Here is a 21,672-nt window from a genome sequence, read left to right as displayed (position 1 = left end):
AACAATGGACGGCTTCAAATTGTCGACGGTCTGAAGCCATTCCAACAAACAAAGGCAGTTCATTGATTAGTAAAACCTCGACCGAGGAAAAGCCCGCCATTGTATGAGACATAGGCACAATATGGCGGCTTTTTTCATGGCCTACCCATTGCCTTGTTCGTCACCATCCAAAACCCATAGCTGTAACAAGCCAGTCTGAGAAGCCATGGGATCCTTGTGTCACCATGGCTTGCCGTCTGATTGGATTAGTATATAGGCATCTCATGCTGTCCATGGCAGAATATGTTGAAACCATAGTTTATAACGAGCTGGCATCACAGCTCCGGCATAGAACCCTATCCGTGCTATAACTCGGCACCAATCATTCGCTATGGGCAACTGCGTTTCTTCAAGTTGGGGGAAGTGGGCGTTGTGTGTACAAGATAGCGCGACTTCGGCCCGATCTTGGTCTTCCACAGACTTCAGTGTGAGGTCACTTCTATCCCAGTCACTACCAGAGCAGCCATCGACCGAGCCGTCATCTCCCGAGCAGGAAACAGCGGAGCAGGCAGTGCTCGAAGAACCCCGAAAGGCATCTCATAATCTCGATACTCTGCCTGCAGAGCTATTCGACATGATCGCCAGCTACCTTGACCGGGATGGGCTCTATAGCCTCTATCTCGTCTCCCAAAGGGTGAGCAAACTGGCATACCCGTCCATTCTTGCTTCCTTACATGCCAGGAAACACACCGGGCTCACGCCCATAGAGATCGAAAACATCCACACTCTGGCGATTGACCCCACAATCAATCACCTTCCCAGGTCGTTGCATGTAACCGTGCCCTATATCGGGTACAGTGCTGCACGGAAGGTAAGTTGGGGGCGCCTATCTTACGACCGCAAGGCCCTTCATGAGCTTCCAGAGATGAAAGCATTGAGGCAGGACTTGAATCGGTTAGTTAACTGCAAAGAGTTTCATTTCACACTCACCAGGGCAGGGTCGACTTTGGAGAACAAGATCATGTACATCGAGGACGCTCTTTATGCAGTCCTTGCTGAGAACACCGTCCCAGTCGAGAAACTCATACTGGACAGCAGGGTTGTTAAGTCGCGGGCGAACGAGAAGTCAATGATGCACCCAAATCTTGCAAGGGTGTGGAGGCGCCTGAAGTCGCTCAAGATTACCGAGTCGCCCTCATTGGATTTTTCGAGAGGTACTGCTCTCTCCCACATCCTCCAGCACGCCCCAGAACTTCGAAGCCTTTCCCTCCACAGTCTAGCTGACACCCCTGCACGTCGTTCAACAATATTCAAGCTAGCCAGCTCCGCAAACATACGAACTAACCGACTCGAGAAGCTGAGGCTCTCTTATCTCACAGTTGAGCCGGAAGATTTGATCATGTGGCTGACACGCTTCAATAGTACTTTGAGGATACTGGACCTTCAATCCATTGGCCTGGCGCACGGAAGCTGGGTCAATGTAGTCCAGCACATCCTCGACTCATGTCCTAACTTGCAGAAAGTTGTTGTGGACTATCCCTGGGTTTCTGAATGGAACCGGCGTACCTGGGATAAATTTGAGTGCTCGGGGCCAGATATTCGAATAAAGCTAGAGCAATTCAAGCAGAGCGCCACTGAAGCCAAAATTTAACTTGTCAAGGGCGACGTCCTGGCAAGTATCCACTCGTTTGTGTACAAAAGTACGATATCTGTATATTTACGAGCGTGGAGATGCTGTCTAGTACATAGATTCCTTTTGTTTGTTGTGTGTACATTTCTGTGAACATTCCCATATTTTCGTCGGGTCTATTGCATGTTTGAGGTTCCGATCTATGTGATGTAAGCTGCCCACCCTTTCGGTGTTTGCTTTTCTTTTTGTCAATTTTTGTTCTGTTCTTTCTTTTTTTTCTACCCCTCTCATTCATTGGCCCTTGATTAGATGGTTCCTGACAGACAGGTACCAGATGCCATGGGTCGCCCACCATCCGGATCATCCCATGGTCTATATGACCGGCAGGAGATCGTGCATGGTAGCGAGCCAGGCTACCATCACTTGCTTAGACTATTGCCCTTAGCATAATATAATTCAAGAATTGTGTTCAACCATTGTGTGCGCCTGTCACTTGACCTGAAGCCTGTGTGACAGGCCGGAAACGGCGAAAAGAGCGTCCGTCCATTCCTATGATATAATGGCCCGACCGCATGATAACCAAACCGCGTAGATCTTGAAGATGCGTGCATCCTTACCCAAGCCAGGGATTGCGCGCGCCTTTCCGAATTCGGCCAGATAGAGTTTTCCGAGCCATGCACTACTTCAACTAGGTCCTCGCGGGTTCCACCGGCAGCACCTCACGAACCCTTCTTCAGAGTCGGGCGGATATGACTAGACCCCTCTGTCTCCAGTAGTGGCCGCTAGTTTGGTTGGTCCTGGCCGTTTTAGTTTTTTTCGTTCCTCGCTTTTGCCTCCAGCGATATAGTCCGCCTCCTGGAGGTTGTCCGAACTCGAGGCGGATCATACCCGATCGAGGCAAAGAAGGTGTGGGTTTCCATGTGTACGGTTAGTTTAGCTCATTTTGGCATATTTGATTGTGGAGGATAGGGCGGATCAAGGGACCAGGGAAGATGAATGAATGGAAAGAAGGGAATCGAAGTAGAAGAAAAAGAAGAAGCGCCCACAACGCAGAAAAAACAAAATATCCACCGATCGGATCAGAACACCTATGGAAAGGTCTGTAGACGAGATACTTGGAATTAGCGAAGTCATGCTGCCAAGGAACGGGATGAATCCGGAGCACACCGCTTGGGACTAAGGGAAGAAGCGACCGGTGTCTCTGCTGCAGGCGCCTCTGACGACGATGGGGGGGGGGGGGGGGGGGGGGGGGGGGGGGGGGGGAGGAAGATGTAGTGTAGTGTTTCAGGCCCAAAGTTGCTTCGCAAGGAGGGAGAAGAGAGAGAGAGAGGAGAGTGGGAAAGTGGGAGTGTGGGTGCGTTACTTGAGTGGTCACGCCTCCACGCCGGTTGCTTGCTGGGGTACTTTGCCTCATACTTTCAGCGCCGGATAGGGCCTGAAAAGATGACAAGAACCATGGCCAGTGTTTCACGTCTGTTATTCGAAAAATTTCGTTTTTTGATTGATTTTAATTTTATTATTTTATTTACTTACAGATCCTTTCTTACTTACATAGAAGCAAGTGGGTAGTTGAATGTTCTAGGCCAGCACGGCAGAACAGAAAGAGGGAGGTAGACTACCCCGTATCTGTCACTACGACAGCGCGACTAGATAGATAGATAGTAAGTAACCCGTAGTGGCGAGGCGCAGCAGTAGCTACATGCCACAAATAGAACACAAATCGACTATGACGGGAGGAGACGGAGTATCTATCTAGAGACTACGCAATAAGAATGAATGGTTTGATAGTTAAATGGAAGGACTTGCTGGAAATTTAATTCTTTTCCAAATGTCCCAAGTCCATCCTTTCGTTTTCATTAGCTTGATTCTTGTTATTGTTGCAATCCAGCGTCACTCTCTTTCTTGGGTCCCGAAAAGAAAAGAGGCCCGCCCACTTTTTTCGCTCGTTTGCCCACTTCCAGTCCGCGCTAAACCCCCTTCGGCCACAGCTCGGGCGGCCCTGGCTTCCTGAGGCAGCAGCCACTCCGTCCCCAACTCGTCCGACTGACTTGAACTGGCCTTGACTGGCTTGAAACTCGGCTCTTCTTCCCCTTCCCTTCTCCTCTTTCTCATTCCTCCCTCCACTACCTAATCACCACCACCACCACTACCACCACCATCACGACATCCTACCCTCTCCCACTTCATCCCACCAACGCTTCATCCTCTCTATTCTCGTCCTATCTTTTTAGATACCTTTCTTCCTTTGGCTGTCGTGATTTTTTATCACTCTTTTATCCCCTTCCTCTCCTTCCGACTCGTCACTCTTTCCCGCTCACTCTCTCTCGCTCTCTCCTTCTTAACTCTCAATCTCCTCTACTCGGTAAACGGCTTCAGTCGACCCAGGTGACTGGCCGACTCCTCTGAGAGATTGATTGAAACAAATAGGTAGCCCGACAGGGCTGTTCAACGCCATGTCTGGGCGTCTATCATCCGACCACAACCGTTCCTTCTCGCAGTCCTCGCGACCCCCGTCTCAACAAGTCGATTCAATGCATCATCGTTCAATGTCTGGTCGCTCCTCCAATCCCAATGTCTTCTCCGACGAATACTCCTTAGAACCTATTGATGCCGAACAAGCCACTCTCACCCCTCGAAGCCCCTCCATCTCCTCCAGTGTCTCCTCCAACACCCTTCGTGGTTCGGTACCCCAACAGCAGCAGCCCAAGGCCTACAACACCATCCCTCCGACCGATGCCGAATTAGCTGAGGATCCTTTCGGCGATGAGGCTCGGGTTTCGTTCGATGAAACCCCCCACCGATCGAGTCTTCCTCCGAAGGGGGTGGATCTAGCGAATCGCAACTCCGTCGCGTCCACCGCTCCTTCCATCACCAGTCGCAGCCAAAGTGCCTCCTCGCGTTTCTCCATGCCCGTTCGGGCTTTGAGCCCCTACACGGGGGCAACCGGTCCCAGCCATCCGTATGCGATGTACCCGCAGGTCGGCGTTAGTCGCTCTCCCAGTGTGGCCACCACATCGACATTACGACCGGTGGACCGACCGTTAGAGGACACGACTGCCCCTCAGCATCCGTATGCAATGTACCCACAGAACGTGGTGGCAGAGGATGACGGAATTGACAACTCCATGGTACCTCTTGGCTTTCCCGGACACAACGCGCAAGTCTATCAGCGACCACCTAACCGGGCCGATGACGACCTTGGCGACTTAATTGGACCGGATGGTCATACTGAACAACTACCTCCTTACTCTCGTTATCCCGAAAATGCTGTTCCCAAAGTGGAGGGCACCTTTGCGACCGTCAATGATGCTGGCATCATACAAGACGAAATCCTCCATAATGAGCGTGCTGGACCACCCATGTCGGAGGTTTCCTCAAATACATTAGTGATGGAAAATACAACCAGTGGAGGCGGTAACGGTAACGGTAACGGTAACGGCAACGGTAATGGAAACAGAGGCCTCGAAGAGCCGCCGGTCACTGGGGTCATGGCATTTGAGGAGAAATTGAAGAGTAAAGGCAAGAAAAAGGCATGTTGTGGATTACCGGTCTGGACGCTGGTTTTGGTGGGAGTGGTTATGCTTATTGGAGGGTGCATTGGCGGTATTATTGGCGGCGTATTAGGGGCAAGAAAGGCAGCCGAGCAAGACCACGGGGGCCAGCCAAGTCGCCCACATATCGTGACGGTGACGGAGACGCCCAGGATGGACGCGACTCCAGTGACAGCCACGCCCACCAATCTGCTGACGCTTCCTACTGGCCAATACGCTATTCCCGCATCTCCTAAGAACCAGTCGAAGTTCTGCGTGGCTGATTCGGACTACCGGGTGTCGTGGGGTTGCCTCAATTCGGGCAAGATCCCTATCAATGTTGGAGGCACGGACGAGCAACGCAATATTACATTCGAGGACTCATACGACAGCGCTTATTCTTCTTCACTCACATACGGTGCCCAGCAGCCCGTCTTCTCTAACCCCACTCAGAATTTGAGTATGATGATGGACTCCAATGATCTCAGCTTTGGCCCAGCTTTGACCTTCATGACGTTCTATGATAAATTGGTCATTGTGCCGCAGGACAGCTTCCCATCGAGCTCGTCCTCCAAACGAGACTATGTGACTGAAGATGAAGTCGTGTCGAGTATGCTGAGTCGCAAGGAAACGGCTCAGGCTGGCGACAAGCCGTGGTTCTGTTGGTGGAATAGCACGGTCATGGAGTTCTTTTTGTACATCAATGAGACGACCAAGGAGTATCAGTACAGCAGCACCGCAGTTGTGACGACAACAAGCACCCAGATAGCGCAGGCCACTCAAGGGAGCTCGAACTCCTACTCCAAGAGAGACAGCAGCAGCAGCATCGCCGACTACCCTCGTCGGATCAAGATGGAGGAGAAGCGAGACAACCCTTCAGCCGCCAATCCATACTGCCAGCAGATGCAGGTCCTGGATGACGGCCAAGTCGGCCCAATTTCGCAAGAGACAGTACAAATCAAGGTGGTTCAACCCACGCCGACGACGACCGTGGAGGCCGCCACGGGGACATCGCAAACATATACGGCCAAGGCCGAATATGAGAGCTATTGCTATTGCATATCCCTGACGGACTGATGCGACAGGGCATGAAACCGAAGAACGAAGATGAAACGAGAGCGGCTTTTGTTTTCCAACGTGGCCTCATAAAACCACGGCGTCGGCGTTAGACCAAGGAACGATTTTCTTCTCGACTCACGTGCATATGAATGATTGTCTTGCGAAGACTGCTGGTTTATTTCCTGGGTATGAGATCCGGTACTATTGACAGACTACGGCGTGCATTCCGTGTATTGAACACCCCTGAAGCTGGGTGGCATTGTCCTTGAGCTATTTTCTGGTTGATTTTGGCTTGCCTATTTGCATTGGCACATTTTCACATTTTTGTCCGACAACAGTTCGGCGGCGTTTTTTGGGTGGGAAACGGTGCCAGGCACTATACACTACGGGCATGACAAGTCATTCGTTTAATTCTATCGAGGCCCGCAACTTCTGGACCTTTCCTTGCTGGTTTTTGTTTTCTATTACCTTGTTATCGGCGGCCATCAATGGGATGGCGTTTGGTATTGTGGCATTTCGACATGTTCTGGCAATATTGTCCGAATTCATTTGCTCTCATGGGCTGAATCAGCCAAGATAATAAATTCTGGGTTCAAGAAATGCTTTTTGGTCTCGCGGGCGAGCGTAACGAGTGCGTCTATTCAGTGGAACAGGTAAATCCTAAGAAATGGGGCGATGTTTGGTCGATCCATGAGTTGCGAGGTGAATGACCGGTCGGCAACGTCATGGCGATCGCGACATCGACCTCTGCCTACTATATAGGCGAACAGCCACTGAATGATGTTACCTCATACCATCTTTTTTCAAACTACTATCAACTATTTACCCTAAGATCTATCTATCTGTCTGCTAGATTGTTATATTTTCCACCACAGATATACCATCAATTACCAAGTTTGCTACCATCACCTACATCATGAGCGTCTTCCTCCGTAGCCGCCTTTCTCTACGAGCCACACCCTCCTCCATCACCGCCCGCCAACTGGCACCTCTTCGCAGCGCTCACTACCCCCTGGGACAACGCCTCTACGCTCACAGCTCATACGGGGGCGATGGCGAAACCGAAGCCCAGCAGCCCAATAACCCGCGGAACCAACCCACGCGAGACATTGAACACCCAGGTATGCAGCAGTGATGTTATACACCGGTCGCATAGAAGCTGATCATTCAATTCAATTTATTTAGGACCGCCTGCACCGGACACGGGCTCTGCGAAGAGCAGCAGCGGCAGTAGCAGCAGTAGCAAGGAGCCATCGAACAAGGCCCATCCGACTTTAGCTGATGGGGATCAGTCGCCGTATGTCGATAAGGATGGGAAGACCTCAGCGGATGCGCCCGAGGATGTGAGACGGCATAATGAGGAGATTGAGAAGAGGGCGGATCGGCCGTCGGAACGGGTTGGTTGAGTCAGTCTTTAATTGTTAGTGCGTTTGTGTTTGTGTATGTTTTGTATTTATTATCTGTGATGTGGAATAGATTGTGGATGGAATAAATAGGACTACGATATGAAATCTATGTTGTGAGGGAAAGAGAGAAAGAGAGGAAGTCCGTGCCCTGTTCTGCTCCGGATAGTACAGTAGGAGTAAGTCTAGTCTAGACTGGCCACGTTACGACGAACGCGGATCTCCCGCGGCAATAATAATACCTAACCTAACTCACCTCTTTTCTCCTGACGACAACAGTTCCAATCTGTCTGTCACCACTCACCCACACACACTCGCTACTCTATCCAACTGAATCCATTCCCTTTCATTTAACTGTCAAAACACAATGGGCGCCGAAAACAAATACTCGGTCATCCTGCCGACCTACAACGAGCGCAGGAACCTCCCTATCATCGTCTGGCTCCTGGAGCGGACCTTTCGCGAGAAGTAATCCCATCCCAATCCCCCCCCTCATACTTCCTTCCCACCCCAAGTACAAGACATACTAACGAAGCACAATAATAGCAACCTAGACTGGGAAATCATCATCGTCGACGACGGCAGCCCCGACGGCACCCTGGACATCGCCAAACAACTCCAAAAGCACTACGGCGCGAACCACATCCTCCTACACCCCCGAGCAGGCAAACTCGGTCTAGGAACGGCCTACATCCACGGCCTCCAATTCACGACCGGCAACTACGTCATCATCATGGATGCCGACTTCAGTCACCACCCGAAATTTATCCCGGAGATGATCCGCATCCAGAAGCTGGGGGACGCCGACATTGTGACGGGCACACGGTACGCGAGCCGTGATGGCATCAAGGGTGGTGTGTACGGATGGGATCTGTTCCGCAAGTTTACTTCCCGCACGGCGAATCTTATTGCGGATGTGATGTTGATGCCTGGGGTGAGTGATTTGACGGGCAGTTTTCGGTTGTATAAGAAGAGTGTGCTGGAGAAGGTTATTCATAGTACGCAGAGTAAGGGGTATAGTTTTCAGATGGAGATGATGGTCCGCGCGAAGGCCATGGGGTTCAGGGTTGCGGAGTGTCCGATTACGTTTGTGGATCGGTTGTATGGCGAGAGTAAGTTGGGGGGAAGTGAGATTGTGGAGTATTTGAAGGGGGTGGTGACGCTTTGGTTGAAGGTTTGAATGAACTATTATACTATGTATGTAGTTGGGTGGTGTGGGTGGTTTTCTTTTATACCCTCTTTTATTTTTTATATTTTATTCTCTCTAGCTTGAGTGCGATGTATAGTATCTACTGGGTTCAATGTGTGTTTGTCTGCTGTCTAGATATCTATATGACTTATAGGATGTGTTGTATGGGTTAAAGTCTGGCCAAATACCCCCTCACTCTCTCCACCAATTCCACTTGTCCAACATCCTGCACATTATGACTCGCCCCCTCAATCACCGCACTCCCCTCCCCATCCCATTTCACCTCTCCAGCCCCCTCGTCCGTCACCTTCTGCCACCTCTTCATCAACCCCTCCACATCCAACCCCGGCTTCCTATACTCATCCGCCCCCGAATACAACGCCATAAGCCTTCCCCCCAACAGCCCCCTCTCTCCCACAACCCCAAACGTCCCACGGAGCTTCTCATCCCCCAAATCCGCACTAAACAAATCATCCTGGCTCGGATTCTCAGGACTCCCGGGACTCGCCAGACTCAAAAACCGCCACGCATTGACCGGCGTCTCCGCATCCAATCCCACCAAACTCGTCAGATTCAGCGGCAAAATCGCCCTCGGATCCTCAACCACAGCAGCCTTCGCCAATCCAACCAGCTGCTCGTAGGCACCTCGCGCCTCGGCCGTAGTGATAGTGATGTGCATTCCCTCGCGGTCCGAAACGGGCGCTTGCATGATTGCGCCATCGACGGGGGGTCTGGTGAGGTATTGAAGTCCGTTGACGGCGGGGTTGTGTGGGATTGGGTTCGGGGCTGAGAGGTAGTGAAGCACGTCTTGGGAGCCTGTCGAATGGCCCATTATGACGATCTTGAATTCAGGGCCTTTGAGTTTCCGGATGTAGGTTATGCATTGGGCAAGGTCTTCGATGTCGCGGTCGAGACTGTTCACGCCCCAGCCTTGGTAGGAGGTTGTGAGGAGGACGTTGAAGACGCTCCATGTGTTCTTGTTGTTGGGGGTGGTAGTAGTTGTGGTGGAGAGGGCGGAGGCGAGGGTTGGGACGTAGGGGACTGTGAGGAGGCCGTCGGTTAGACCGCCGATGAAGAGGAGGGCGTTGGTGCTGGGGGTGCTGTTGGGAGGGGTGAATTCGAAGGCGACGAGGCGGGGGGCCTGTGATGGTTAGTTATTTGGTTTGGTTGCGTATAGATTTGGAGGGATGGAGGGGATGTACGTAGTGGTGGAGAATGCCGGGGTGAGACATGTTAGTTGGTTGTGGTTGTGTATGTGTTAGAGTGAGGATGTCTGTGTGTAGTAGGGTTTTGGGGGTAGTTTCTTGTCAGATAGATGGTAGGCAGAAAGTTGTTAGAGCATTGCTGCTAGCTGCGATGGATTGTGGTTCAAGAGATGCGCAACTACTGCCGGCCCACTGCTTGCATGAGCGGGGTCTTTTAGCGTGGACAGGCTGATACGGAGGTCGTTGGATAGTAGCCACATGAGAAACAGGATAGATGAGTAAATACTAGCAGTAAGAGCTATGCTCACTTATATACAGCACGCTATCAATTAATCCAATGCCAACTTATACTCCTACAAGATTCATCTCATAGTCTGACTGAATGATGCCGGTATCACACTAGTGGGGCGTAATGCGTATTTACAGGTACCGCCAAGCCCACTTGCCCGGAAGAGGAAAATAGCATAGCTCCATCCATCATTCTTCATTTCAGTTATCTTTCTTTTTCTTGAATTTCCCCGCTAATCCATGCTTCAGTCTCTCAATCGCAAAGGCACAATCCGTCTACAGCATGCCTGATAGCTAGCGCAGCGATTGCCCGCCAGCAGCCAATAAACCTACCCGCTTACCGCAGCTCATACGCAATGCGACGAACATCTATTCTGACCCTCTAGGAAATCGCACTTAGTACTCCGCACTTTGCCCAATTCACAATGCCTCGTCCCCGCAGATCCAATCGCGCCTCTGGTAACAGGACAAAATACGTTCATGACCCTTTCGAAGCGGCCGGTCTTAGCGACGAAGGAGAGGGTCCCTCCACCTCCGAAACTCCGCAGCGCAAAAAGGGCAAGGGAAAGGCGAAACAAGCTGTCGCGGATGAGGGCTCCTCGGACGAAGACTTTGCCATGAATGACGCCAATGGAGATGACGACGACGACGATGATGATGACGAATACAACGATAATGACGTGGAAATGGTCCTTGAGAATGAAGATGAAGATGCAGAGGAAGACGACGATGCGTCGGCCTCCGAAGTTGACGGGGCCAGTCGTCGTCAGCGGAAGAAGCCCGCTGCTGCCGCTACGCCAAAGCCCAGCAGCAGTGTTAAGAAACGCCGTCCGGATGGGAGTCTTGCTGTTCCCGGGGAGGAGACGCATTCGCGCGGATCATGGAACCCCCTTGAGCATGTTGGAAAGGCGGTTCATCTGCGCGTTACATTCGGCACGGATGAAAGGGATATACTTTCTATTATAAGCGCGCGGGATCGCTGGTATAAGGGGGTCGATTCTACGTTTCCGACGCGCGAGACTTTGAACGAGTCGCATGATTTGCCGGATTATGGATACGGGAATTCATTTGGCTTGGAGGCTGAGGATATGAAACGGGAAAGCTCCCGTGCATGGGACTGGTACTATAGTAGGGATGTGGGTGCACCGTTTAGGAAGAGGCAGCGCATTCAGAAGCTAAATGAGAATGACGCTCGCTCGGTCTACTTTCCTCGTTCAAGGGGACCACATACCGTGCTCGCTGGCCCGGTTAATGACCAGAAGGTCTTTTCCCTCGCCCAGCATGATGTGCTTGATTTCGGCGAGGCATGGGATGATGATGCTTCTACAGCTCAGAAACAGGGGAAGCAAGCAAAGACAAAACAGTCTGAGCGAAAGAAAAAGAAGCGAGAGGGTTGGCTTCTTAATTTAGGGAACAAAGTCCAGTGTTTGGCCTGGGTGCCAAATCAAACTGGCCTCACGCAGTATCTGTCCGTCGTGGCACCAATCTTACCAGGCCAAAAAGAGCAGTATCCAGATCCGTACAAAGACCAGGCGGCTCCAGCATTCAGACCCTCAGCGCCTTATCCGTCTGCCCTGCAGCTTTGGGAGTTCAAGGCTGAAGAAGCCGCGTCACTAACCAAGACAACCGATATGACCTCCAAGCCGCGATTACGCCTCGCGCTGTGTACCGACTGGGGAGATCTGAGGAGAATGGCCTGGTGCCCAATGCCTCGAGACCCGCGGAATGAAGACGACAAAGACGCGCAGAAGAACGTCGGCCTACTGGCAGGCATATGGGGAGACGGCCGGGTGAGGGTCATCGACGTCAAACTGAGTCGTGACCCGGACCAGACCGAATACTGTACGTCCACCTACCAAAGCAAAGCCCAAGGCGCAAACTAACTGTTCAGACAAACTGCAATCCCCCGTCTTCGAGGCAAAACCACATTCGACCGTATGCACCTCTGTAACATGGCTCTCTCCCAGCGACATCGCCGTAGGCTGTGCCAACGGATTCGTCGCCATCTGGAGCATCGTCTCATCGCCATCCTCCCCCTCCAATCCCATCCCCTACTTCTACCAGCAACTCCACTCGACGTGGATCCTCAACCTCGCCTCCGCCTACCCAACCCATCCCTATCTCATCAGCACCACCTCCATGGACGGCGAAAGCCGACTCACCTCCATCATCGACCCCCAAAAAGACAGCGTCAGCGCAAACCGCATGCGCGTAGGCACCGCTCACCTCACCTACTCCCCACTCCTGCACTCCTTCGTCTCGGGCGACGAGAACGACTTCCTGCGCCTCCTCGCCATCCGCCGCTTCTTCACCTCCACCGCCGTGGCTCGCCTCCCAAGCATGGTCTCCGCCCTCGGACCCTGCAGCTTCTGGCACCCAAGCCTCCTCGTCGGCTGCACCGGCGGCACCGTGCAAGCCACGAATCCCCTCCGACGGATGATGCACGCCAAGGAGAAACAATGGCAACAGACCTGGTTCCAGCATGAGTGGGCGCGTGGCTCAGGCACAGGAACAGGCACTAGTCGGTTTCACGACGGCTACCGCGCCGAACACACCAGCTTGCTGCGTAATCTGGTCGGTGACCCGAGACTGATTAACGGGACGGCGGTGATTACGATCTTTGATGAAGAAACACACGTCACTGCGCTCTCGTGGAACCCGAATCGCGTGTGCGCCGGGTGGGCTGCGGCGGGGATGGGATGTGGCCTGGTTCGGGTTGAGGATTTGGCATTGTCGTGAGATTTAGAAATCAGTATTGTCTGATAGTAGAGACGAAGAACATATTGGTCATAATCGAAGGACCAAAAGAATACCTGTTCGACCGCTAAATGTATTACGTAGACTCTCATGTCTGAGTATCATACATGCATGCAGGGTCCGTCGATCAGCAGCATCTTGAAGCCTGCCTGAGGCTCGTAGGGGAGCATGCGCGCCTCAGTAAATACTGATACTACTCTCTTGAGGCATGAATAATATGACGTTCAAATGCAAGACCAGGCACATATACCTAAGGTATATGTATGTTATGCCGTGGAGAATGCGAATACTAGTAACGGTTAAGTAGCATAAGATGATGTACCCCTACCATACGAAAACAACGAACTCATTGAACAGAACCATCGGGACTACTGATCGGTCTATCTAACAAAGACACCGTGACATATATCACAGTGGCCCATATACTGCAAGTAAATTGTTACTAGCTAGCTACTATACGCTCTCCACATTTTTCTGTATTAAGTACCTAAGTCGACGGAAATAACAGCTACAGCCAACCTTAGTAGTGAGCAATTGCAGATGATGACGTCTCGTCTCATCTAAGGTCATGTCATGTCATGGCATGGCATGACTCTCTAAATCTTATCTTCTCGTTGAATAAGAGTGCGTACGTATCACTATTCAGATTCTCTCCTGGAGATTACTTACTTTCCGGAATCTTCTAAGTGATTTGCGTCATCTCGGTCATGTTTGATATTACTATAGTTCAATAGTTCCTGGAGGAGGGGGTGTTCATGTACAGGGATGGATGGCGCGATCTTTCACAGTTCTTCTCTATGTACTCTACGGTGCGAGTCAGATGAAGGGATATTTGGGAAGTATAGATGTAGCGTAAGCTTGAAATATGGGTTGTTAATTAGGTCTAGGTGGATATGCTTTCTTAGTGTAGACTTTCCTAGTTGTGTTGGGGTTATCCCTGTAGGTGTAAGTGAGAGAAAGTTAGTACTATCTAGTTTGGATTAGTTCGTGATGGTGTAGTATTATTATTGTTTACCTCTTGGGTTAGTTAGGGTATATGTGCTTTGCTTTCTCTGTGTTAATTAGTTTCTGGGATATTTGACCAGTTTTCCATTCTACTGATATGTTACTTATTTCCAGAATCTACTTTAATCGCTGCTTTTTTTTTTCTGAAGTAGTATTTAGAAGAAGCAATCATACGATCTACAAACATATATCTATACTACCTACGACGGAGTAAATCCCTCAAGGCATATCGGAGTATATCTACTTGCAACGCCGCGGCCGGAGATATTATTACGCGGCCCACCGTGCATGAGATAACCGCTGGCCACGAACCAACTTCATGTCCCCATGGCTGTGGCTTTTTTAACCGCTAACTCGGTCACACCGCAGCCAGATGCGTTGAGCTGTTCCTTGGGATCGGCACGGGGGACCGTGGGCGCTTGCATGGTCGATCACCGAACCTCGAGAAGGTGCGTGCTAGATAAAGGGATTTTATTGGGTTGAGCAGTGAGCCACTAAGATAGGATATACTTAGTAACGCCTGAATGGCTGGAATCCATGGCGCGAGTGAGTTATTTTGGATGGATAGCTGTAGATATGGATAGAATCCATGAACAAAATCTCGAATCACACTGCAAAATACTACCATAGCAGTAGCAGCACTTACCTATACAGGTAAACAGACAACGGTTCGACGCGTAACACACCAGATATCACTGTGTCCGTCGTAGAGTGCATGCTTCTTCCCTATGCATCCGGAGGTGCCGTAGGAGATGCAGGCAACTTCGAAACCTGAGTTGGCATCTAGATCTGAGGGAATACGGGGAAGGAGATCCCGAGGACCCTGCCTGAGCTGGGCTGTGATGCGCTGTGATGTGATGTGATATGATATGCCCATGGCAAAATGCTGATCCTGCTTTATTAGCTATTATCCCTGTTGCGGTGCCATGCCTAAAAGGGAGTAAAGATGAGGGAGGGAAAGGGATGATGAGTCTTTAGCGTTTGGTCATTATCGTTACTGTTATTCTGTACCACACATTCTGTGTTTCTGCTGTCGAGATAAGGTGTAAACGGGGGATAAGTGGCGCTCACACCGCCGCCATGTTAATGCTCCGGTAAGCTCTGCTGGAGGTTAGAAATTCAGAGCATGACGTAGACGTGATGGGGATCTACGGTCCAGACTTTAGACATTGTGTGATCCAAGCAGGATGTAGTAAGTACGTAGTAACAAGGGCAATGAGACAGTCTGAGATGAACCTGGACTGGGGCTGTGAGGGGATCAGCGAGGAAGTAGATTAGAGAAAAGTGGATCCTCTCCCCAGCCACTTTGGATTTGACAGCAGAGGAGGGCCCGGTCAGGTCACGGGATTTCCAGCTTTAATTAGCACGTTTAGTGCCATTTTCTTATTTTTGGCGCGACATTTAGTAGATTTAGTTAGAAAATAAAAGTACGTAGTTATTTTCTTTCATTATCTTCATCCATTGGCCATCTAAATCATGCTGCCTGTCCAAGATATAATTGGCACAAAAGAAATCAATTAACGCACAGGGTCTTTGCCGCTGGGAAAACGGCGATCCGTTGTTCTAGTGCCCTTCTGCCCACCAGAAACCAACGTGGCTGGCAGAAACAGACTCCATCCATCCCATCCCAGCCTCCTTTGACAGTATCATGATGCGCCAGCCTGCACCTTTTTTTTTCTCCCCGACGATGGAGCTTCGTGCCGTGTATGATGGCATATACATCTGCCGCACCCGTGTAGATCTTGCTTGCTTGTCACTGATTTGGTTTTAATTTATTTTTTCTAGGCGCCAATTTTTTGTTGTGTTCATAGCCTGGTTGGTCGGTGTGTGTGTGCTGTGTCGCTGGTGAATCCAAATCATAAATTGAGCCCTTGTCTCGTCGGTTGCTGTTGTTGCTCCAGTTTCAAATCACTCGGTCTAATCAAAGGACTCTTATACTAAGCATTCTAATTTTCTCATAATCCTTGTTTTTCCTGATAAACTACCTAGCTTGTTTCTCTGCTTCTGTGTTATATCTGTCCTGGTCTTCCCTTACATTCAGCATCTACAGACCTTTCCATATTGCACCGGCAGCACCATGCATACCGCTGCTCTCTTCCTCGCTCTCTCCCTCTCTGCCCATGCGGTGCCTGTCCTCAATGCTCGTGGGAACGACACCGTTGAGCGTAGAGAAGAAGGCCCTTACAAAGTTGTGAATGTTGCGGGCCCTACTACTCCCGTTGTCGAGACCATCACTGCGACTAACCCTCCGGCGCCGCCTACCACTATTACCGTCACCGAGTACCCCTCGTCCACACCAGCTTCCGTGCCTGGCGCTTCTCCCTCACCTTGGAATGCCGGGCCTAACGTGGGTGGTGCTCCGCTGGGTCGCCGTGACACCAACAGCAGCGCAAGCGCACTGAGCCGTCGTGCGATATTTGAGGAGGATGCTCCTACCAACAGCACTGCCAACCGACGTGCGATATTTGAGGATGCTCCTACCAACAGCACCTTGAGCCGACGTGCGATATTTGAGGAGGATGCCCCAACCAACAGTACCGCGAGCCGACGTGGAATCCTCGACGATGCTAGTAACAGCACTCTGAGCCGTCGCGAGATCATTGGCGATGCTACCAACAACACTGCGAGCCGACGTGCGATGTTTGAGGATGTCGATGCTACCAACAGCACCGAAAAGCACGTAATTGCCGCTCGCAGCAACACCACTTCCGAAGTTCTGGCTCGTAGCCTGAATGAGACAGCCGTGCAGACTCGGCAGCTCAAGGATGCCCTTGTTTCCGAGCACCACAATGCCAGCGATGTTAGTGGCAAGATCGGGATTGCAGCCCGGGATACTCAGAAGCCCGAGAACGTCACCGCTATTGGCAGCAAGGTCGCAGTCTACACCCGGAATGATACAGTTTTGCAGGCCCGGGCATTCAATGACACCCCCTCTGACACCGCCGTCATGTCTTCCAGGCCCCAAGCCAGGGGCCTGAACCACACAGACTCTCAGGCGTAGAGTCATCTTCAGGGGTCAATTGTGACGCTTACCCAGGTGCCTGCCATATCGTCCTGGAGGTTGATGAATTGGTTGCCAACGACTGGTATGAAACACGTTTCATGAATTTGATGGATAATGAGCATGTGGTTCTTTAACGATTTCGGTTTTTTGCATCGTCACGACAAAATCATGACTGCTCATGGTGGGGGGTGGGAATATGGTCATGATAGCATGCATCTGTAGGGGCGTTTTGATTTTTCTTTTTTTCCTCTTCCTTTCATTGCTTTTTTCTTTTTTCTCTTATGGTTCTCTGGCGGTTTTATGCTCTCTTGTGGGAAAGGCTTTTCTTGATTTAGATAAGAGGTAGCGATTGCTTTCGTTGCGATTTCGGGTTCATACTAGGTCTAGATTGTGGTTGGGTTATTTTAGGTATAGGATAGATTGCTATAAAAATAGGAATGGCTTGATTATATACGAAGAAGCACTTGATTTAATTACTAGTTAGAGGACAGCAAACGGACTGACTAAACCGGCCGCAGTTAATAACTAGTTACTTGTTTGTGATGGCAAGCAGTGTTCAGAGACACATGAATGGATAACAGCATATCATTGTATTACATTAAGTTATTTTACTAAGATCATTGTTTATTATGGCTTATTATTCTTTCATATCGTTTTTTTTTTTTTTTTTTTTTTTTCAATACTTCTCTTCTATTTGATACTGTAGTCTAGATGTACTAAATGGAACCGATTTAACTAAATAGTTTTTACTCGGCAGTGAGGTCAAAATCTACTGGATTATAACTGCATCATGGGCCCTGTCTATATATCTATTTATTGCCCTCTTTGGATGGAAAGGTGGAGGAGAGATAAAAGCGGACACTTTTTGGCGTAGGTACATGATTTTACATCGAGCTTCAGACGGTGACTTAGTAAATCTCATGGTCAAGCATAGCATCTATTCAACCGCGCCAGCCTTAACGAGCAATTCCACCATTCTGGGGAGCTCCTTCGATCGGGCAAACTTCAAAGCTGTGCCTGTGATACCATCTTGCTCACACTGCTGATTCAAGTCTATCCTTCCTGAATCCAGTAACAGCTTGACCATGGCCTCGTCATCCTGCATGACCGCCTCAACCAGTGGTGTTATGCTTCCCGAGAACGATGGGTTCGTCTCTACCGCCTCCATATCAAGCAGTAGCTTCACCATGTTATATCTTCTTCGGTACACTGCCATTGCGAGCGCGTTGTATCCAAAGTAGCACCCATTCATATCGATGCCTTCGGTATGAACGAGCATGTCGACCATCTCGTCGCTTGAGAAGCGCAATGCGAAGATCAACGGTGTACCGTTGTCGCATTCGTCGCGGATATTGGCTATGCCACTATCAAGCAAGCATCGCACGCTTGCTACATGATTTGAGTATATGGCACAGGAGAAAGGAGTACGACCAACTCTGTCCTTCATATCCCAGTCTAGTTTCCCACAGTCAAGCAGGAGATTTAGGACCTCGACATTACAACAGGATGCAGCGACGTGGGAAATCCTCTGTCTCAGATGATAACTCCAAGCGTCTTCGACCTCCTCATTTTGAAGGATTCTCTTGACAACCGAAGTCAGGCCGAGTCTGGCGGCCATCCACAATGTATTGCGGGTTTCACCACTCCTAAGCTCATCCCCCCACCAAGAGGCAGAAACATCGGATTTTGGATCACAGAGTCTGGTGAAGATTGGCTCCAGTTTCTGGTCATCTTCCAGTGCTGCAGCCTGTATATGGGAAGACCACCCGTCAGCAGAATATTCGGAGAAGTCTTGATTTATGTCAATCGAAGTTAGATTTTCAGCTGAATTGGTCTGATGAGCCCGTGGCATAAACTTGTCGATATATGTGATGCAGCTGATTGCAAGGACGCCTTGTGCCTCCTTTGGATCAATTGGGCCACGTTCGCTGCAGCGACCAAAGCCATTTTTCTGCGCCAGGAATTCTCGTGCTGTTTGGTGTAGGAAGAACACCTTCTTGTTATTCACTGTTAAAAGTAAACCACACCAGCTTCGCAACGAGGCCTGAAAGTCTTCGTCCGATTCTAGATCCAGCTCATCTGAGTCAAGGTCTAGATTGACAGCAATGTTCATCTCCGTCAACGTCAAGGGACGGAATGCAGCCAGCATAATGCAAAAGGCCTTTCGCGCCATGTCCATGTCCTCAGATTTACTAAGGATCTTGCAATATGAATCGTTGACGTCCTTGGGGAGCTTATCGATGAAAACCCTGTCAATCCCTTTTTTGACTTTTTGAAAGCTATGTGTTTCGAAGTATTCAAAAACAAGATGGACCCAAAGGTATGTCCGGTGCTCCATTCGAAGTAGTCGCTCTTCCAGGTAGCTCTGGATGGGGGCAGAGAGACGCTTCTTTCGAGCCAGGCGCTCAACACGATGTTTGATGACGATGTTCACTTCTTGGCTAATCTTGTCGGATTCATTTTCGCCCGGTATGTGAATATGGGGAGAATGATCAATGAGCTCTTGGAATTCCAATATGATATTTTCGTACGGTCGGCTGGTCAGGAAGAACCTAGCCCTGGTTTCACCATCGTTTTGAATGAACTTAATGTTGTCTGTCAGGTCAACTAATTCGGATTCCTTGCATTCATCTAGCGCATCCAACACAAAGATGGTTTGTCCCATAGCAGGGTCCTTGATGACCCGGGAAAAGATATCCCAGAGCTTAGTAACCACGTTGACGGTTTCCTGCCCGTTGTCATTGATTACGTTCATTGCAAGCTTGATCAATTCAGGCTTGTTCGTGAAGATCTGATGCAGCAATGCGCAGATAGCTTGCTTCTGTGTATTCTGGTCTCCATCTTTGAAAAAAAAGTAGCATATCGTGGCGGATGGATTGCACTGGGACAACACATTGTCGATGAGATGCTTGGCAAGAACAGATTTGCCACAACCAGGATCTGCTGAAACGATCAAAAGCCCACTATCATCGTCCAGCCACTGGTTAAAATGGGGCTGTTCTAGAAACCATTCGCAGGTGCCCTCGAGTCGATCATCAACTCGGCTCTTGTACAATTCATAGGAAGAGTCCTCCTCATTTCTGGCCAGGCGGAAAAGCTGCCTACATCTTTGTTCCTTGACCGACAATGCTTCCTCATGCATCTGGCGTTGGAGGTTGAGAGCCTCGATATCCACTTCAAGGTGCCGTTGTGCCAATGGAAGAAGCTTTTGCATTGACTCAAAGTTGTGGCGAGTACTTTGTTCCACTTCGTTTAGATGCCGTCGGGATACCTCGGTGCTAATGGTGGCAGCATCTTGCTGGACCAATTTTTCCAGATCTTTGACCGAGGAAACCATGCCGTTCCAATCTTCTGGTTGGAAGATATCACCAGCGAAGTTTCGCTGCCAGCTGCGATGGAAGCGCAGAACACTCTTGACCTCAAAGTGCAGGATTTCCTGGTACAACTTGACAATGTTGGCATTGAATTGTTCTTTCAGTCCCGTATGATCCGAGCTCCGGCTGGAAGTTGACCACAAAATCCGCTCCAGTTCGACATGATAGCGAATGCGACCGGTGACATACGTGAATCCACTCTTGTTGGCCTGTGCCGCACTCTGGGGGTTCGTCAGCAATGGCAGGACAATGCAGACCCCTGCCCATGCCAACGACGCTTCTGGCGATGCCTTGACCGCTTCTCCAATGAAGTCTTTCACGGACAAAACCCAGCTTGCAGCTTGGGCCAAGCCTTCCTGAACACCCGTCCTTTGGATTTCTGCCTGATGAAGCCCGTGATTGATGATGATGTCCAAGTCTTGTTGGCGGTTGGTTCCATTCTTGCAAGAATTATCATCTTTCCTTGTTAGTATTCAATACCCAGGAAAAGTAAGAGAAACTTACTAATCTCCTGTCTTTGTTTCGCCAATAATTCTTCATATCTTTCAACCAAGCCTGGATCGAGATTCTTATACGCCTGGTCCCAGAGCGATTCATCACGGGCCAGTGTTTCCTTGCTGAGAGAAGCATTGGTTGCCTTCACAGGCCGATCTTGTTGAGCTGGCCGAGGACCAACTGCCCCGTTTGCAACGGCCGTGTTTGCTGGCTGAACATGTTTTTCGTGCGTTGGCTTCTTTCCAAGCAACCTTTTCAATCCCAAACAACCCATCTTGCCCGTGCGTGTGCTGTGGGTGTTGACGGGGGGAAGAATCTGTCATGTCAAGTCCGATTCTCTCGTCTGCGGCTGAACACGCAGCAGCTGAAAGATACGGCCTAAAGACATGGCCTAAAGGCACGGTCTAAGCACCTAGTGAAAGGCGTGATAGGCGCGTTAGGCGTGATTGCTTTTGCTGCTCCACCCCGCGGAAGTCCATCCCCGAATCCGCTACCGAGGGCAGGGATGTACAGCCAGTGGTTTCCATTACATTTTTGGACGATCTATCTTCCTTTCCATTAACCAAACCTCTCCACTTGCGGAGAAGATGTCCAACAACTTATCGACGGAGTAGACTTCATCCGTACTGAGGGCATTCAATTTGTCGTTGACGCCAGTTAAACCCGACGTAATTGATGTGTTCGTAAAGACTGGGTATATGGACTGTTCTAAATCGAGGCTCGACCAAATGAATAATCGAGCTTCGCATACGGA

At 50.2% G+C, this 21,672-nt stretch overlaps 8 protein-coding genes across 8 annotated transcripts; 6 read left to right on the top strand and 2 right to left on the bottom strand.

Moving 5' to 3' along the window:
* Positions 1 to 370: 370 nt before the first annotated feature.
* On the top strand, positions 371 to 1,630 carry BO79DRAFT_278856 (uncharacterized protein; the record flags this gene model as incomplete). The annotated part of the gene is made up of 1 exon (XM_025687934.1): positions 371 to 1,630. The coding sequence occupies one exon, from the start codon at positions 371 to 373 to the stop codon at positions 1,628 to 1,630; it is 1,260 nt and encodes a 419-aa protein (XP_025542930.1).
* Positions 1,631 to 3,892: 2,262 nt separating this feature from the next.
* BO79DRAFT_71711 (uncharacterized protein) lies at positions 3,893 to 6,403 on the top strand. Its single transcript, XM_025689654.1, has one exon. It carries the CDS (start codon positions 4,063 to 4,065, stop codon positions 6,214 to 6,216), a length of 2,154 nt encoding a protein of 717 aa, XP_025542929.1. The 5' UTR covers positions 3,893 to 4,062; the 3' UTR covers positions 6,217 to 6,403.
* A 711-nt stretch (positions 6,404 to 7,114) lies between these two features.
* BO79DRAFT_278854 (uncharacterized protein) lies at positions 7,115 to 7,639 on the top strand (the record flags this gene model as incomplete). Its single annotated transcript, XM_025687933.1, has 2 exons — positions 7,115 to 7,319; positions 7,384 to 7,639. 2 exons carry the CDS (start codon positions 7,115 to 7,117, stop codon positions 7,602 to 7,604), a joined length of 426 nt encoding a protein of 141 aa, XP_025542928.1. The 3' UTR covers positions 7,605 to 7,639.
* Positions 7,640 to 7,857: 218 nt separating this feature from the next.
* Positions 7,858 to 8,895, top strand: BO79DRAFT_235960 (dolichyl-phosphate beta-D-mannosyltransferase). Its single transcript, XM_025684536.1, has 2 exons — positions 7,858 to 8,069; positions 8,148 to 8,895. The coding sequence occupies exons 1-2, from the start codon at positions 7,969 to 7,971 to the stop codon at positions 8,779 to 8,781; spliced, it is 735 nt and encodes a 244-aa protein (XP_025542927.1). The 5' UTR covers positions 7,858 to 7,968; the 3' UTR covers positions 8,782 to 8,895.
* Positions 8,896 to 8,899: 4 nt separating this feature from the next.
* BO79DRAFT_243665 (uncharacterized protein) lies at positions 8,900 to 10,101 on the bottom strand (the record flags this gene model as incomplete). Its single annotated transcript, XM_025685309.1, has 3 exons — positions 9,993 to 10,101; positions 8,987 to 9,931; positions 8,900 to 8,929 (listed from the first exon to the last, which is right to left on the bottom strand). Exons 1-3 carry the CDS (start codon positions 10,020 to 10,022, stop codon positions 8,900 to 8,902), a joined length of 1,005 nt encoding a protein of 334 aa, XP_025542926.1. The 5' UTR covers positions 10,023 to 10,101.
* Positions 10,102 to 10,708: 607 nt separating this feature from the next.
* BO79DRAFT_235958 (transcription factor TFIIIC subunit TFC6) lies at positions 10,709 to 13,022 on the top strand (the record flags this gene model as incomplete). The annotated part of the gene is made up of 2 exons (XM_025684535.1): positions 10,709 to 12,125; positions 12,175 to 13,022. The coding sequence occupies 2 exons, from the start codon at positions 10,709 to 10,711 to the stop codon at positions 13,020 to 13,022; spliced, it is 2,265 nt and encodes a 754-aa protein (XP_025542925.1).
* A 2,945-nt stretch (positions 13,023 to 15,967) lies between these two features.
* BO79DRAFT_207724 (uncharacterized protein) lies at positions 15,968 to 17,491 on the top strand. The gene has a single exon (XM_025682235.1). The coding sequence runs from the start codon at positions 16,123 to 16,125 to the stop codon at positions 17,044 to 17,046; it is 924 nt and encodes a 307-aa protein (XP_025542924.1). The 5' UTR covers positions 15,968 to 16,122; the 3' UTR covers positions 17,047 to 17,491.
* Positions 17,492 to 17,832: 341 nt separating this feature from the next.
* On the bottom strand, positions 17,833 to 21,258 carry BO79DRAFT_278839 (ankyrin repeat protein). The gene is made up of 2 exons (XM_025687932.1): positions 20,928 to 21,258; positions 17,833 to 20,880 (listed from the first exon to the last, which is right to left on the bottom strand). The coding sequence occupies exons 1-2, from the start codon at positions 21,190 to 21,192 to the stop codon at positions 17,987 to 17,989; spliced, it is 3,159 nt and encodes a 1,052-aa protein (XP_025542923.1). The 5' UTR covers positions 21,193 to 21,258; the 3' UTR covers positions 17,833 to 17,986.
* Between the last annotated feature and the right edge of the window lie 414 nt (positions 21,259 to 21,672).

The sequence above is a fragment of the Aspergillus costaricaensis genome (assembly GCF_003184835.1).
Source record: "Aspergillus costaricaensis CBS 115574 unplaced genomic scaffold BO79scaffold_6, whole genome shotgun sequence".
Classification (NCBI taxonomy): Eukaryota; Fungi; Ascomycota; class Eurotiomycetes; order Eurotiales; family Aspergillaceae; genus Aspergillus; species Aspergillus costaricensis.
This window is presented reverse-complemented; position numbering and strand designations above follow the sequence as displayed.

What these genes read in the sequence shown, in the direction of transcription:
- BO79DRAFT_278839 (XM_025687932.1), bottom strand. Translation starts at nt 21,192, where the DNA reads ATGGGTTGTTTGGGATTGAAAAGGTTGCTTGGAAAGAAGCCAACGCAC. An exon ending in GAAACAAAGACAGGAGATTA is followed by an intron (nt 20,881 to 20,927) that starts GTAAGTTTCTCT and finishes TAACAAGGAAAG; the next exon opens with ATGATAATTCTTGCAAGAAT.
- BO79DRAFT_71711 (XM_025689654.1), top strand. Translation starts at nt 4,063, where the DNA reads ATGTCTGGGCGTCTATCATCCGACCACAACCGTTCCTTCTCGCAGTCC.
- BO79DRAFT_235960 (XM_025684536.1), top strand. Translation starts at nt 7,969, where the DNA reads ATGGGCGCCGAAAACAAATACTCGGTCATCCTGCCGACCTACAACGAG. An exon ending in GAGCGGACCTTTCGCGAGAA is followed by an intron (nt 8,070 to 8,147) that starts GTAATCCCATCC and finishes GCACAATAATAG; the next exon opens with CAACCTAGACTGGGAAATCA.
- BO79DRAFT_207724 (XM_025682235.1), top strand. Translation starts at nt 16,123, where the DNA reads ATGCATACCGCTGCTCTCTTCCTCGCTCTCTCCCTCTCTGCCCATGCG.